The sequence below is a fragment of the Cervus elaphus genome, chromosome 6 (genome assembly GCF_910594005.1).
Source record: "Cervus elaphus chromosome 6, mCerEla1.1, whole genome shotgun sequence".
Classification (NCBI taxonomy): domain Eukaryota; kingdom Metazoa; phylum Chordata; class Mammalia; order Artiodactyla; family Cervidae; genus Cervus; species Cervus elaphus.
In genome coordinates, this window is record NC_057820.1 from 10,547,455 (window position 1) to 10,562,542 (window position 15,088).

General features: G+C 47.3%; 1 protein-coding gene across 3 annotated transcripts in view; it reads left to right on the plus strand.

The window, feature by feature from the left end:
- The window catches only part of HS3ST1 (heparan sulfate-glucosamine 3-sulfotransferase 1), a 35,946-nt gene extending 21,107 nt beyond the window's left edge, over window positions 1-14,839 (plus strand). For all 3 annotated transcript variants that reach the window (XM_043906179.1, XM_043906180.1, XM_043906181.1), the window contains one exon: window positions 13,443-14,839. In XM_043906179.1, coding sequence (XP_043762114.1) covers window positions 13,555-14,493 — 939 coding nt within the window. In that variant the 5' untranslated portion in view covers window positions 13,443-13,554 and the 3' untranslated portion in view covers window positions 14,494-14,839. The remainder of the gene's footprint in view (window positions 1-13,442) is intronic.
- Window positions 14,840-15,088: the final 249 nt, after the last annotated feature.

The window sequence follows — 15,088 nt, forward strand, 5'->3', positions numbered from 1 at the left end:
GATGATAAGGCAGATGCTTTCTGTTTAAATTTATTATGGATAAGTTCAAGCTCGACTCGGAGGCAAATGAGACACTAACTCATTTTGTAAAACCTGAAGCTTTAAGAGTAAGGAAATATTTAACTTGAATAGTATTTATTTATTTTTTTTTTAAGTAAAGGATGGACAGAAATCACAGTTCTGTGTGTATGTGTGTGCGGGGGGAGAAACCAGCCGTTACTTTATTCAGTGCTGTTACAGAAACAGCAACAACTCAATTCAGAAGAGGAAAAAAAAAAAAAATATATATATATATATATATATAGACAATGTAAAACTGAAACTAGCTATGGTACTGTGCTTTAATTCTGCCCATGCCTGTTTCCCCCTCAGCAACTTGCAGTCAGGGGTATCTCAGTCCTTGCTCCACCCTGGTGTCTTTCAAGGTCAGTATTGAGCTCACACGCAAACGTCTGTTTTTAAATGATCACGTTAAACCAAGAACACGCGTATCCAAGAGGAAAGACAAAAACAAGCTCTTGGACCTAAAGTGAGCAGTAGTTTCCAAGATTTTCCATTAACGTGTCCCAACTTGGAGTCTGTGAGTGGCATTTCTGGGACTTAGGCTTGGGACGTTTTCCTTTGTTCCATTGCCAGGGCTCTTTTCCTTCCCCGTGCTTCTGAATCTCAACCTGTGGCCCCCAAAGGCTCCTGCAGTCTGGTATCATCTGCCACTCTCCCCCAAAGACCTAACCTCCACCGCCAACCCCAGCACGGGCTGAGTCCCTGCCCCCTGCCCAGCCCTGATTCCGCTACAAACTCTTTCTGGGCTGACTGTCCCTGGGGACTTGCTGCTAAGCAGACCCCGAGCCTCCTCCTGGATTATTTCTGGCCTTGCTGTTGATACCTTTTAGTGGAATGACGCCAGGCCCTCCCTGTCTTCTTCTTGTGTGGCTTCTCTCCCCGGCACTCTGATACAGTGGTGCCTGATCCCTGCTCACCCTGGACACAGTAATAGGTTTCCTTCCACGGGTATCTTCTACACTACAGGGTGCTCTGAAGTCAGTGACTGGGTCATTTCTGTGTCCCCAGGAATTCCCTCCTCCAGGGGATCCCATTTTGTTGGAACTCTTCACTGACCCGTCTGTCTTGGGTGGCCCTGCATGGCATGGCTCATAGCTTCATTGAGTTACACAAGCCCCTTCACCATGCCAAGGCTGTGCTCCTTGAAGGGGATGGAAACATCATAGGTGCCTTGTAGAAGTGTGGAGTGATCGCCTGTTGGCAAGTATAGACCTGAGGCATCAGTCTTTGCAGACTTGCCTTCTAATCTTTCTTTTTTTTTTTTTTTTTAATTTCATCTTCACTTCTTTGGGCATCCATAAAAATCAGGAGTTTTCATACAAGTATTCACAGTAGAGTCTCAAAAAATCCAAAGATCAGACGACACTGGTCCCTCTTCCCCAACAACATCGGCCAGAGTTATGGCTTGTTCTTTACACAGCCCACGGACACACGGAGCTGCTTGCTGCTGTCCCCCGCCCCAGCCACCCAGCTTCCGAGGGTCATGTCACCTGCCTGGGTCCAGGAGACCATGGTGTGCCACCCCTGGGAAGACTCACCCAGTGGAAACAGTCCCAGGCAGACTCTTTCTTCTTTCTCCTAAGGGCTGTGTATCAGTCCTGGTGGCTCAGATGGTAAAGAATCCGCCTGCAACGCGGGAGACCTGGGTTCAGTCCCTGGGTCAGGAAGATCTCCTGGAGGAGGGCATAGCGACCCACTCCAGTATTTTTGTCTGGAGAATCCCATGGACAGAGGAGCCTGGTGGGCTATAGTCCATGGGGTCGCAAAGAGTCAGACACGACTGAGCGACTAAGCAAGCAAGCAAGAGCATGCTCAGGTGGCAGAGACAGAGCACGAATCTCTCTTCCTCTTTTCCCAGGGATGCTCATCTCGTTACGGGTCTTATCCTCAGGACTTTATCTAACTCTAATTACTTTCCCAAGGCCCCATCTCCAAATATCCACCACACCAGGGACAAGGGCTTCAACGTGTGAAATTTGAGAGGCAACCAAATTCAGTCTATCCAGCCTGACTCAAGAAATGAGAGAAATTCACCCTCCACCTTTGCCTACCCAGGGGAAGAATTTACTTTGACTTGTATATATTTATTTCCAGTGGCAACTATTCTAGGGCTCTGTGACCCCAAATAAAAGAAGCACAGGTTCCCATGTGTTTGGGGTTCGGGGCATGGGCAGCAGCAGACCTTGCTTTCTGATTCATTTCAGCCCCTGCACCCTTGGCCTTGGGGCTCCGGTTCTCTGCGACTTGTGTCCTCATCGACAGGGAGGCAGATGGGACAGGGGGTTCTTTGGCCTCTGATGCTCTGTGTCTCTCCTGTCCGTTTCCAGGGAAATGGATTGCACGGGTGCTGGCCGTGAGTGGGGTGATGAGGACTGTCCGCCTCGTCCAGGGACGTTCTCAGAGTCAGATGGCATCTGTCAGGAGGTTGGCTCACACCTGGAGCGGGAGCTGAGCCGTGCGTATCCGAGCGCACCGAGGCGGTTGAGATCCTGTCTCCCGTCTGCTGGCATGGCCCCCTTTTCCACTCAGCTGCGCTGAGTAGTAAGAGAGGCCCCGTCCGCCCTCCCGTCACGGAGCTCAGCCTGTGCCAGTGTTTCTGCTGCTAATGAAGGATTTATTTAGGTCACCACTGCCTTCTGTGCACGGCACCGCAGATTAACCATGAGGGGGGAGGGGCTCCTCTTCATCCCCCCTGCACACACCTGGCCGCCCTTCACTCAGGCAGGGGGGCCTTTCTGGAGGCCCCTCTGCACCCCTCCCCAGACAGAGAGCCCGGATCGCCCCTATGTGTCACTGTCCTTTCTCCTGCAAGCCTCTGTCTGGTTGAGTCACTGCAGTGCTTTGGATCATGAACAAATGCGTTTGACTAATTATCATCCTTGATTCCCATTTATATCACACAGCCTCCTTTTTTTTTTTTTAAGAGACAAAAATAGCTGCCACGATTGAAGGGCTTGCCATCGGCCAGGCAATATGGCAACATCGTAAGCACCCTCATAGGCTTCTGTTTAATCCCCACAATCGGTGTAGGTTGGCCAAGGCATTCGATCGAAGGTCTGGGTTTTCAGTGCTCTCTCGTGGATTTTAAATTAGAGAGCTGAGATTTGCGCCTGGGTTTTTGGCTCTAAATCCTCTGAATTCCAGCATCGGCCCTCCGCCCCCCTCCACAGATAACACCACCTCTGTGACCAGACCGATCCCTCTCTATTTTGTCTGCTGCAATTGTTTCCAACCCTGGATTTAAAAACAAACTACCCTAACAACCATAGGAAACCAAATCCAAAGGCAGCCTTCCCAGCCCAAGGCCAGGACCATCAGGCTCCCAATCTGAATGGATGCAGTTGTTCCAAGCTCAGGGAGTTCTTGAGTTCTTGCCATTCCAAAGGCTGTGGGTGGGCAGACCGGTTCTCCAGGCAACTGGTTAGAAACGCAGACTCCCAGGCCTCTGCCCAGAACTCTTGGATTAGAATCTGCATTTTGAACTACATCCCCAGGGAATCGATGTGCACTTGTAAGTCTGGAAAAAGCTTTATGCCTGGCGATAGTGATGGAGCAGCCAGAGCTCTTGGCGGGGGTGTGGGGAGCTTTAGTCACCTCCCACTAGCAACCCCTTGTCCAGATCCTTCAACCTAATCTCTCACCTAATTTGGAAAAGTATGTCCTGTGGGTTGACTTCAGGCTACCTATGGGGCAGTTGGCATTGGATCAGGGAATTCTCAGAAGCTTGGAAATAACACGGTGATTGAAATCCACTGGCCTCAAATCCTTACCCCACTATGCTGCCCTCCCTGGCTGACCCAGGCACCTACTTCCTTCAATTCCGGGGAGTTGCATTCATTATCCAGGTAACCTTCTGTAAATAAGGAACGTCCTGTGTCATGGAGGTCATGGAGCCTATAAAGTGGAGGAGGGAGTGTTGGAAGAGTCCTGGTCTTTTTCAAGAGGAAAATAGGGCTAGTCACCCTCCTTTTCCCAGGCAGTCAGTGTGGCCCAGAGGAACTTTTTTCTTTAAATTGGAATGTGGTTGCTTTACAATGCTGTGTTAATTTCTGCGGTACAGCAGAATGAATCAGCTATTCATATACATATCCCCCCCCCTTTTTTGAATTTGCTTCCCATTTAGGTCACCACAGAGCACTGAGTGGTATTCCCTATGCTATACTATAGGTTCTCCTTAGTTATCTATTTTATACATGGTACCAATTTGTATAAAATAGATATATATCAACGTACATATGTCTATTCCAATCTCCCGATTCATCCCAATCCCCCCTTGGTATCTATATGTTCTCTGCATCTGTGTCTTTATTTTTGCTTTGTAAATAAGATTGCCTATACCAATTTTTTTTTCCAATTCTACATATATGCATTAATATTCCGTACTTGTTTTTCTCACTCTGACTTACTTCTCTCTGTAGTAACATTATGGGAACCGACCTTGGGTCTTTTGTACCCTGAATTCTTTTCTACCCCCAACTTACCTCACAGCAATTACCATGAGTAAATCCAAGCCAAAGTCAATGTCAGCAGCTGTTGACGAGTGTCATGTGTGGGCAGTTTCAAGAAAATAAATATTTATGGGAATCCTGAGATCGTGCTGTCCTTCTGTAGACTGACAGGAAGGAGCTAAATCTGTTTCCTCTCTTGGTTTCCAAAATGACCTGCCAAGGATGGAAGGTTGACCCCACTGCCACAGGCTCTTAAGTTAACCATGCAGAGGTAAAGGTCTCCTAAAGGCAAACAAAAAATCATATACCATTGATTGCTCATAAATGGTTGGATACAGAAAGGACAGTTCTGACCAAACCGTCTTTACTCGGGTATTAGTGCATTCCAGAAAGTTAAATCACTTAACACCCCAGCATACATGGACAGAGGCGATTCTTAGAGAGCAACACAAGAGCTCGCATCCTTCCTGCTGTGTTATCAGGCTTGGAGCAAGCTCGTCCCTCTGCCTGGAATGTGCTTGCCACAGCCCAAGGAAGGCATCTCCGCTCAGAGGCAAAGCAGCACACTTCTTGGTCCTGTGACCTTTTTGTTCCAGTTCAGTTGCTCAGTTGTGTCCGACTCTTTGTAACCCCAGGGACTGCAGCATACCAGGTTTCTCTGTCCTTCACTGTCTCCCGGAATTCACCCTAACTCATGTCCATTGAGTCGGTGATGCCATCCAACCATCTCATCCTCTGTCGTCCCCTTCTCCTGCCTTCAATCTTTCCCAGCATCAGGGGTTTTTTCCCAGTGAATCGGCTCTTCCCATCAGGTGGCCAAAGTATTGGAGCTTCAGCTTCAGCATCAGTTCTTCCAATGAATATTCAGGACTGATTTCCTTTAGGATTAACTGGTTTGATCTTCTTGTTGTCCAAGTGACTCTCAAGAAACTTCTCCCGCACCGCAGTATGAAAGCATCAATTCTTCAGTGCTCAGCCTTCTTTATTTGAGAAGGTCTTTTAACCCTGGTGGCTCAGAGGTTAAAGCATCTGCCTGCAATGCGGGAGACCTGGGTTCGATCCCTGGGTCAGGAAGATCCCCTGGAGAAAGAAATGGCAATCCACTCCAGTATTCTTGCCTGGAGAATCCCATGGACAGAGAAGCCTGGTGGGCTACAGTCCATGGAGTTGCAAAGAGTCGGACACGAACGAGAGACTTCACTTCACTTTAACCTTAATAGCATGTTTCTGTGTCTGCCTTGGGGAGAAAGCCAGGCCATTAGCATTCGTCGTATGCCCTGTAAATGCTAGACATTGCCCTGTCTCTTTGGCATGGGTAATCTTTTGGAATCATGATAGCATCCCTAGGAAGTAGTTTTTAGCCCATTTTGCAGAATGGCACACTGAGGCCCAAAGAAATGAGAAACTAACCTGAGCTCGGTTGGCTCTCAGAATTCTAGCCTGGGTCTGTCCAATTGCTTTTCTATTACCACTCACTGCCCTTTTATTGCAAAAAACATATAGAATAAAAGGAAAATAACCACCCCCTTGGTACTGTTACAAGTATTAGCGGGGATGATTTCTACACGAGGGCCTACCGCCTGACACACAGCCGGCACTCAGGGAGAGAGTAATCGTTTCCTTTCCAACCCTTCTGTCAAATCCCTTGGATGACTTTTGTCCCCCCAGATAACCATCCCTGTTATCCAAGAAGATTCTTACCTGTGCTGGCTGGTTCACCAACTTTTTTGAGGGGCTGGGAAGGTTTTCCGGCAGACAGAGGGACCACGAGCATCGCTGTGCTTGATGTATACTGAATGTCCCTCCTGTGAAATATTCTAGTTCTTTAATTTTATCCATGAATATGTTCTAGTGATGGGGCTGAGAGTAAGTGTGTTGTACTGGTTACATTTGAAATCTCAGTCATAATGTGAATTATGTAGTAAGACTTAAGAAGAAAATTAAATATTTTTGAAGGGTTATCTCACTACTTCCCATCCTTCTTTAATGAAAATGCATTCTAGGCTCTCAGGCGATTTTGTCTGTCCTCTATGAGAAATTTTGAGCCCCCTTCTCAACATCTGGTTTCTATTTGATCCTCTAGGGAGGAAAGCTTACTACTTTTTGCCACTGTCTTTTTCATAAATGGCAAATGGTTAAGTTTCTCTTTCTGCTGAATGAAAAGCCTCTGTCAGTGCCTTCCGTTATTTGCCTGACTTTCCACTACATTCGATGTGTTCATTCAGCAAACAGCTTCTCTAGCACCCGCTGGGTACCAGCAATCACGCCAGCCCCCAAGGATGCAGTGGAGGGAGGTAGGATGCTGATAAGGAAGCTCTGAATTGACTTTTTTGGGTGGAGAGGCAGGCAGTAAACAAGCAAACATAATTTTGGATAGTATATCAGGAATATAAAACAAGATGATGGGAAAGACAGTGATTAAAGGCGAGAGGGTGGGCTCATGTTGCCGAGAAAAGCCAGCATTTGAAATAAAATCCGTGACAGGGGACAGCCAGCCTCAGGAAGCCTGGTGGGGGGTGGGGAGGGGTGGGGCATCCTGGAAAGATGGAGCAGAGAATGCCAAGGCTCAGAGCTGGTGTACCTTCAAATGAACCGGAAGGCCTGAGCTTGGCTTAAAGGGGCAGTGAGGTGGGAGGGGCAGACAGATCCTATCCTAGGTTCATTCCTGACCTGAAAAGGATTTGGATTTAACTCTTTTATTTTTTCACCTCAAAGCATGTGACTTCCCATTTCCCTGACCCCATGCCTCCTTCAATGGAAGCTAGGAGTCTTAGCCACTGGACCGCCAGGGAAGTTCCCTTGGATTTAATTGTTAACGCAGGGGAATCTCCACCTGGAAAGTTCTGTGTCCTCTCCTGTGTCAGCATCTTCATGTGGGGCCCAAAGAAGCCTAGTGCTGCTGATGGGAAAGACTCTTGGCTTTGGAATTCTTGAAACTCAGGGCTTGGTTTATCACCGCAGAATGAAGCAAGCAGCCTCCCTGGTAAAAGGGCGTGAACAGAGAGTGAGCTGGATCTCTTTCAGGGATCTTTTAACCCATCTACACAGGGAAGGATGGCACTTCCCAGGTGGTGGCAGTGGTAAAAGAGCCCGCCTTCCAATGCAGGCAAACAGAAGATACATGGGTTCGATCCCTGGGTCAGGAAGATCCCCTCGAGTAGGAAAAGGCAACCCACTCTGGTATCCTTGCCTGGAGAATCCCATGGACAGAGGAGCCTGGTGGGCTGCAGTCCTTAGGGATGCAAAGAGATGGACATGACTGAAGAAACCACTCCATTTCTCCGAGCCTCACTTTCTTGGGACAATATCAGTTCTGTCCAGCATGCAGTGCGCGTCACACGGGTCCTACGTGCACAGTGGCTAGCCTAGTGTCTGCTCAGTAGCAAGTGCTCCGGATGACTGCTGCCGACATTGCTTTTGGGAGGAATGTGGACTGGCCTCCAGTGCTGTTGAACAGTCTTTGTGCTGGTGCCAGCTCAGGCTCCAGACTTCCAGAAGATTCCCTTTGATAGCACCTAGTTTACTTCTGAAGAGAGAATAAGCTGTTTATTTTTGTGCTGCTTGCAATTTCAAACTTGCCTTCCTGGTTCTTTTCCTGTTTGAGACGCTCTTGATTTGTGAGTGGGGTCAAGGATCTTACTTTTGAAGAAAGCACGTTGCACAATTAAAAGAGTTTCCAGAGTAAGAATTGCAACAGTCTCTGGGCTGTCTACTCCAGTTGTCAGAAACCACAAGTGGCCTTGGGCCCCAGAATCACCCCAGATGGTGATTTCAGCCACGAAATTAAAAGATTCTTGTGCCTTGGAAGAAGAGCTATGACAAACCTAGACAGCATATGAAAAAGCAAGCCTGGCTTTGCAAAGGGGTTGCAAAGACTCAGACGCGACTTAGTGACAGAACAACAGCAACAAGAAATGGCCTTGAGATGTCCTGCAAATGTATACACACTGGCTTTTGAAGACTTAAGACAAAAAACTGCTTCATTATCTCCTTCATTTTATCTAGTGATTATGTGTTGAAGTAATAACACTTTGGATAGGGTTACAGAAAAGACTGGTTTTTAAATCGGGTCTTCTGGAAAATGTGCAAGTGCATATGTGGGTCATTTTAACATCTGTAATAAAAGTAACAAGGAGACATGATCCATCTTAGGACAAGCTATGACAAACTGTCAGAGACATAAATGAACAGTGATTACTGTCAGAATTGAGAGGGGTTGCTCTTACCTTCCTGAGCAGCTCTTAATGACCTGTGAAGATTTGAGTTTTTCTAAATATCTTGTAAAACAATGTGTTACACTTTTATTTACATAACTCCTTTGGGGAAGGCAGTGTGGTTGGAAGAGTGGAGGGGAGAAGGTATTGGTGAAGGTAGGAAATACCAGATCACCTTACCTGCCTCCTGAGAAACCTGTATTCTGGTCAAGAATCAACAGTTAGAACCAGACATGGAACAACGGATTGGTTCCAAATTGGGAAAGGAATAGATCAAGGCTGTATATTGTCACCTTGCTTATTTAGCTTATATGCAGAGTACATCATGTGAAATGCCAGGCCAGATGAAGCACAAGCTGGAATCAAGACTGCCGGAAGAAATATCAATAACCTCAGATATGCAGATGATACTGCCCTTATGGCAGAAAGCGAAGAGGAACTAAAGAGCCTCTTGATGAAGGTTAAGGAGGAGAGTGAAAAAGCTGGCTTAAAACTCAACATTCAGAAAACTAAGATCAAGACATTTGGACCCATCACTTCATGGCAAATAGATGGGGAAACAGTGGGAACAGTGACAGACTTTATTTCTTGGGCTCCAAAATCACTGCAGATGGTAACTGCAGACGTGAAATTGAAAGATACCTGCTCCTTAGAAGAAAAGCTATGACCAAACCAGACAGCATATTAAAAAGCAGAGACATCACTTTGCCAACAAAGGTCCGTCTAGTCAAAGCTCTGGTTTTTCCAGTAGTCATGTATGGATGTGAGAGTTGGACTATAAAGAAAGCTGAGCACAGAAGAATTGATGCTTTTGAACTGTGGTGTTGGAGAAGACTCTCGAGAGTCCCTTGGACTGCAAGGAGATCCAACCAGTCCATCCTAAAAGAAATCAGTCCTGAATATTCCTTGGAAGGACTGATGCTGAAGATGAAGTTCAATTATTTTGGCCACCTGATGCAAAGAGCCAACTCATTAGAAAAGACTCTGATACTGGGAAACATTGAAAGCAGGAGGAGAAGGGGATGTCAAAGGATGAGATGGTTGGATGGCATCAGAGACCCAATGGACGTTAGTTTGAGCAAGCGCTGGGAGAGAGTGAAGGACAGGGAAGCCTGGCGTGCTGCAGTCCATGGGCTTGCAAAGAGTCGGACACGACTGAGTGACTGAACAGCAACAGGGAGTTTTTAAACTGTATACTAGTCTTTCGGTTGTTTTGGAGGGGGGTTGTTTTGGAGTGGTGTTGTTTTTGTTTTGTTTTTGTAAAGGACAAGCTATATTCAGTTTCTTCTCCGGAATCCCTTGGTGGTTCAGTGGTTAGGACTTCAGGCTATCACTGCTGAGGGCCCAGATTTAATCCCCGGGAGGGGAACTAAGATCCCACAAGCCTCGTGGTTCAAGCAGGAAAAAAAAAAAAAATGTTTCTTCTTTTTGCTGTCTGCTGGTAACTCCCCGTTAGGAAAGTGATCTCAGATGCTCACTGTGCTAACAGGCATGCCTCATAATAACGTGAAAAGAGCATGGAGAGTCAACGCATGTGGCTTTCAGGGCTGGCCTCTGACTCTGTCCCTGCCGTGTTCCAGGACCGGGTTGTTTTCTGGGATGTGAAGCTGTGAGATGGGCAGTGCATAGCTATTCAATGTGGAAGAGTTGCTATCTCCCTCGCTTCACCCACCCCACGGCCTGCACACGCACACGTGTGTGCAGAAACATGTACACACAGACGTACAGACACGCATGTGCACATGCTCACATACCCCAAACATGTGAAAGGCAAGCACAACTGGTCCCTTTGGCTGACCCACACCGGCAGTGGAAAAGGAAATAGAATTTCACTGAGTCGTGCTAAAACATGCATTTGACTAAAGCAAATGGCCCATTAAATTTAGCTCATCCAACCAGTAAGACCAACCTTGAACCCCATCTTGTTTGACCATCTCTCCAAAACGTTTTTTTTTTCTTTTTTTTTCCCCCTAAATAAGCATGTCAGGTGATTTTTCTGGTTCCTTTTCCAGTGTTCTGTGATTTTTCAACTTTTTAATTGTTTGATCTTGAAGATACATTTTTCAAAGTGGTTAATACAATTGATATCTGAAGGATATCAAATCAGTTTGATCACAAACAGGGAAGCCCTGTATATTGTTCTTCATTGACACATTTAAGACAAGTTTTAGTACTTCTCTAGTGGATCCAGCTGGTAAAGAATCTGCCTGCAGGAAGTCTGGGTTCAATCCCTGGGTCAGGAGGATCCCCTGGAGAAGGGAATGGCAACCCACTCCAGAAGTCTTGCCTGTAAAATCCCATGGACAGCGGAGCCTGGTGGGCTATCTAGTTCATGGGGTCAAAAGAGTCGAAAACAACTAGCAACTAAACCAACCACCCCAGACAAGTTTAAACTAATAAAGTGAATTTTAAGCCTGGCATAATGAAGATGATGGGCCTTCTTGATAGAAAATATGTTTTCTGGCTTTGTAAGTCCCACAGTCCCCAAACTGGGCCTGTCTCCAACTCTCCCTGAGCTGTGTTTAGACAGAGATTATTTAAAACAGAACTTCCAATCGCCTCTTTCCTGGAGAGGGTCAAACACGGATTGCTGCTTATCAGCCCTGTAAAAACATCAACCGTGGCTCATGTGTCTTGGGGGCCCATGCACTGCAGCTCAGCAGTGCCTGTGTTCCTTAGGGACTTTAATGCCCAAATGTGATAAATCTCAGAGAGTTAAAGAGGAGAAGGCATAAAGGAGGCAGTTCATGGGAAGAGCCCTGCGTTCAGAGCTTTAAATTTGGACTGTGAATTTTGAAATGGAATAAATTTTTGTGTCCTTGGGCAAGACCCTCATCTATAACTGTCCTGTGTTTCTACCTTCCACTGTCGTGTTGGGGTGACATTCAACTGAGACTGTAAGACCCGCTCTTTATAAACAGTTAACCTTCACCTCTGTGAAAGTTTTTTGTTTCTTCCAGTAACCTCACCTGTATATCCCTCTAGGCCCACTGCACACGCTTGCTCTACTAGGAAGACATCCCTAATCGTTTCAGGCAAAATGAAGGAACACAGGTCCTCAAAGTACCTAAACTGTGATCATAACGGATACCACACTAATGCTTGCAGCCAGGCTGTGTCAGTTAACTTTTGCCAAATGTGTCCTGAAATACAAACCACCCCAAAACTCAACAGCTTAAAACCACAAGCACTCATTCTTACACATGAGGGAGATGGCTAGGCTGCACACAGGGGACAGATGGGGTGGCTCTGCGCCAAGTGTGTTTCATCTTCCTCCTAGGACCAGGGCACTTTTTTTTTTTTTTCATTGCAATGGTGTAAGGGCTGAGGGCATGTGAAAACACACAGTCCTCTTAAGGCCTATCTATGCTGGGCACTGACACTGTCGTTTCTGCCCACGTTGTTGTGCAGTCGCTAAGTCATGCCCAACTCTTTGCAGTGCCGTGGACTGTAGCACGCCAGGCTCCTTTCTCCTCCACTATCTCCCTGCTCAAACGCATGTTCGTTGAGTCAATGATGCTATCTAACCATCTCGTCCTCTGCAGCCCCCTTCTCCTTCAGCCCTCAATCTTTCCCAGCATCGGAGTCTTTTCCAATGAGTCAGCTCTTTGCATCCAGGGGCCAAAGTATTGGAGCTTCAGTTTCAGCATCAGTCCTTCCGATGCATATTCAGGGTTGATTTCCTTTAGGACTAACTGGTTTGGGCTGAGCGCCAAAGAATTGATGCTTTTTGATCTTAGTGCTGGAGAAGACCCTTGAGAGTTCTTTGCACTGCAAGGAGCTCAGACCAGTCAATCTGCCCACGTGCCACTGGCCAAATCTAAAATCACTAGGAAGTACACTCCCCCTGCACTGAGGCCACAGCAAGAACTAGATCCAGGGACAAGTGAACAACTGGAGGTAACCATTCCATTTTTCAAACAGGTCCGTCGGTCCTATTAAATGAGAAGCCCCTGGTGGGTAGGGGAGCAGAAACCATGCCCGCTTCTCTGTCACTTGCCCCTCTGCCTGGGGCTGGCAGCTGGTTGCTATTCACTGATGTTTACTGAGGTCTGACAGACCTTGCCCATCTTTTTCCTTTGTAGCAAAGGTTGGCAAAATAGGACTACAGGCCAAATCTGGCCTGGTTTTTGTGCCAGTAGAGCACTAAACATATAAATGTTTGGGGGAAAAAAGTAAACGAAGAATAATTTTTAATGACCCATGAAAATGATATGAAATTCAACCGTCAGTGCCCGTAAATAAGGCTTTATTGGAAAACAACCACACCCAGGTCTCTGTGGATGTTTTAGAGCAAAACAACATAGTTGGAGGAGTTCCCATGGAGACTATATGTCCCCAAAAGCCTAACCATTTACTCTCTTGCCTGGTACAGAAACTGTTTGCCACCCCTGCTTGATAGGATAAGTGAAAGTGAAAGTCGCTCAGCCATGTCCCACTCTTTGCAACTCCTTGGACCCCTCTGCCAGGCTCCTCTGCCCATAGGATTTCCCAGGCAAGAATACTGGAGCGGGTTGCCATCTCCTTCTCCAGGGGATCTTCCCAATCCAGGGATCAAACCTGGGTCTCCACCATTGCAGGCAGATTTTTTTACCATCTGATTAAAAAACTGAGAAAACCCCGAGGAGGTGAATGTCTTGCCAAAGATGACAGAGTTGTCAGCTTGATTAAGCCCAGTATTTACGTGGGGTTAATACTTTCCTCCTTTGTTTCCTAGTAATCAGAAGCCTGCGGATACCCATGTGTCACTGATCTGGAGACGTCCCCCTGCGGGCAGCGCTTCATGACCCAGCGGCGCCCAGCCCAGTGAAGCCACCGTGGTGTCCGGCATGGCCCCGCTGCTCCTGGGCGCGGTGATGCTGGTGGCCCAGCTCCAGCTAGTGCCTTCCCGCCCCGCGGTGGTGCCAGGGGACGAGCCGGGCCAGCCGGAGCTGGTGCGGAAAGCGGCGAGCCTCCAGGACGAGATCCCGGACGGCCAGGCCCCCAACGGCTCCGCCCAGCAGCTGCCGCAGACCATTATCATAGGGGTGCGCAAGGGCGGTACCCGCGCGCTCTTGGAGATGCTCAGCCTGCATCCAGACGTGGCGGCTGCCGAGAACGAGGTGCACTTCTTCGACTGGGAGGAGCACTACAGCCAAGGCCTGGGCTGGTACCTCAGCCAGATGCCCTTCTCCGCCCCGCACCAGCTCACGGTGGAAAAGACCCCCGCATACTTCACGTCGCCCAAAGTGCCTGAGCGCGTCCACGGCATGAACCCGGCCATCCGGCTGCTGCTTATCCTGCGGGACCCGTCGGAGCGCGTGTTGTCCGACTACACCCAAGTGTTCTACAACCACGTGCAGAAGCGCAAGCCCTACCCGTCCATCGAGGAGTTCCTGGTGCGCGACGGCCGCCTCAACGTGGACTACAAGGCTCTCAACCGCAGCCTGTATCACCTGCACATGCAGAACTGGCTGCGTTTCTTCCCGCTGCGCCGCATCCACATCGTGGACGGCGACCGCCTCATCAGGGACCCCTTCCCCGAGATCCAGAAGGTGGAGCGGTTCCTGAGGCTGTCGCCGCAGATCAACGCCTCCAATTTCTACTTTAACAAGACCAAGGGCTTCTACTGCCTGCGGGATGGCGGCCGGGACCGCTGCTTACACGAGTCCAAAGGCCGGGCGCACCCCCAAGTGGACCCCAGACTCCTCAATAAACTGCACGAATATTTTCATGAGCCAAATAAGAAATTCTTTGAGCTTGTCGGCAGAACATTTGACTGGCACTGATTTTTTTTTTTTTTTTTTTTTTTTGCGATAAGCTAGGCTCGGAACCTTTCCTATTGTAAGTTCTGGTGTACATCTGGGGTGGGGGAAAGAATTTTAAAAGGGCATTTAAGTATAATTTATTTGTAAGATCCATAAATTACTTCTGTACAGTATTAGATTCACAATTGCCATATATACTAGTTATATTTTTCTACTTGTTAAATCGAGGGCATTTTGTATTGTTTTTCATGGTTGTTAACATGTGTAATATGTCTCTATATGAAGGAACTAAAATATTTAACTGCAAAAAAAAAAAAAGAAATTCTGGAGATGCAGTCTTTTTTGAATATAATTAACTTGCCCCCAACTCCAAATAGTTGTGTGTGTTCATTCATCGCATATATTTCTTTGTTACTCTTAAAAAAAATGTTTTTCATAGTTATTACCTTCCTCTCCCCTTCTCTCCTTTGTTCATTGTCTTTTTAATGTCTCCCTGAGGTCATCAGATTTATTTTTTACTTGCATTGTGAGATTTCTCTTCATTGAGATGCCCTGTTATTGTTGGAGGTGACATTTTCACCCATTTCCAGCTTTAGCAGGTCCCTGAGTGTGGATT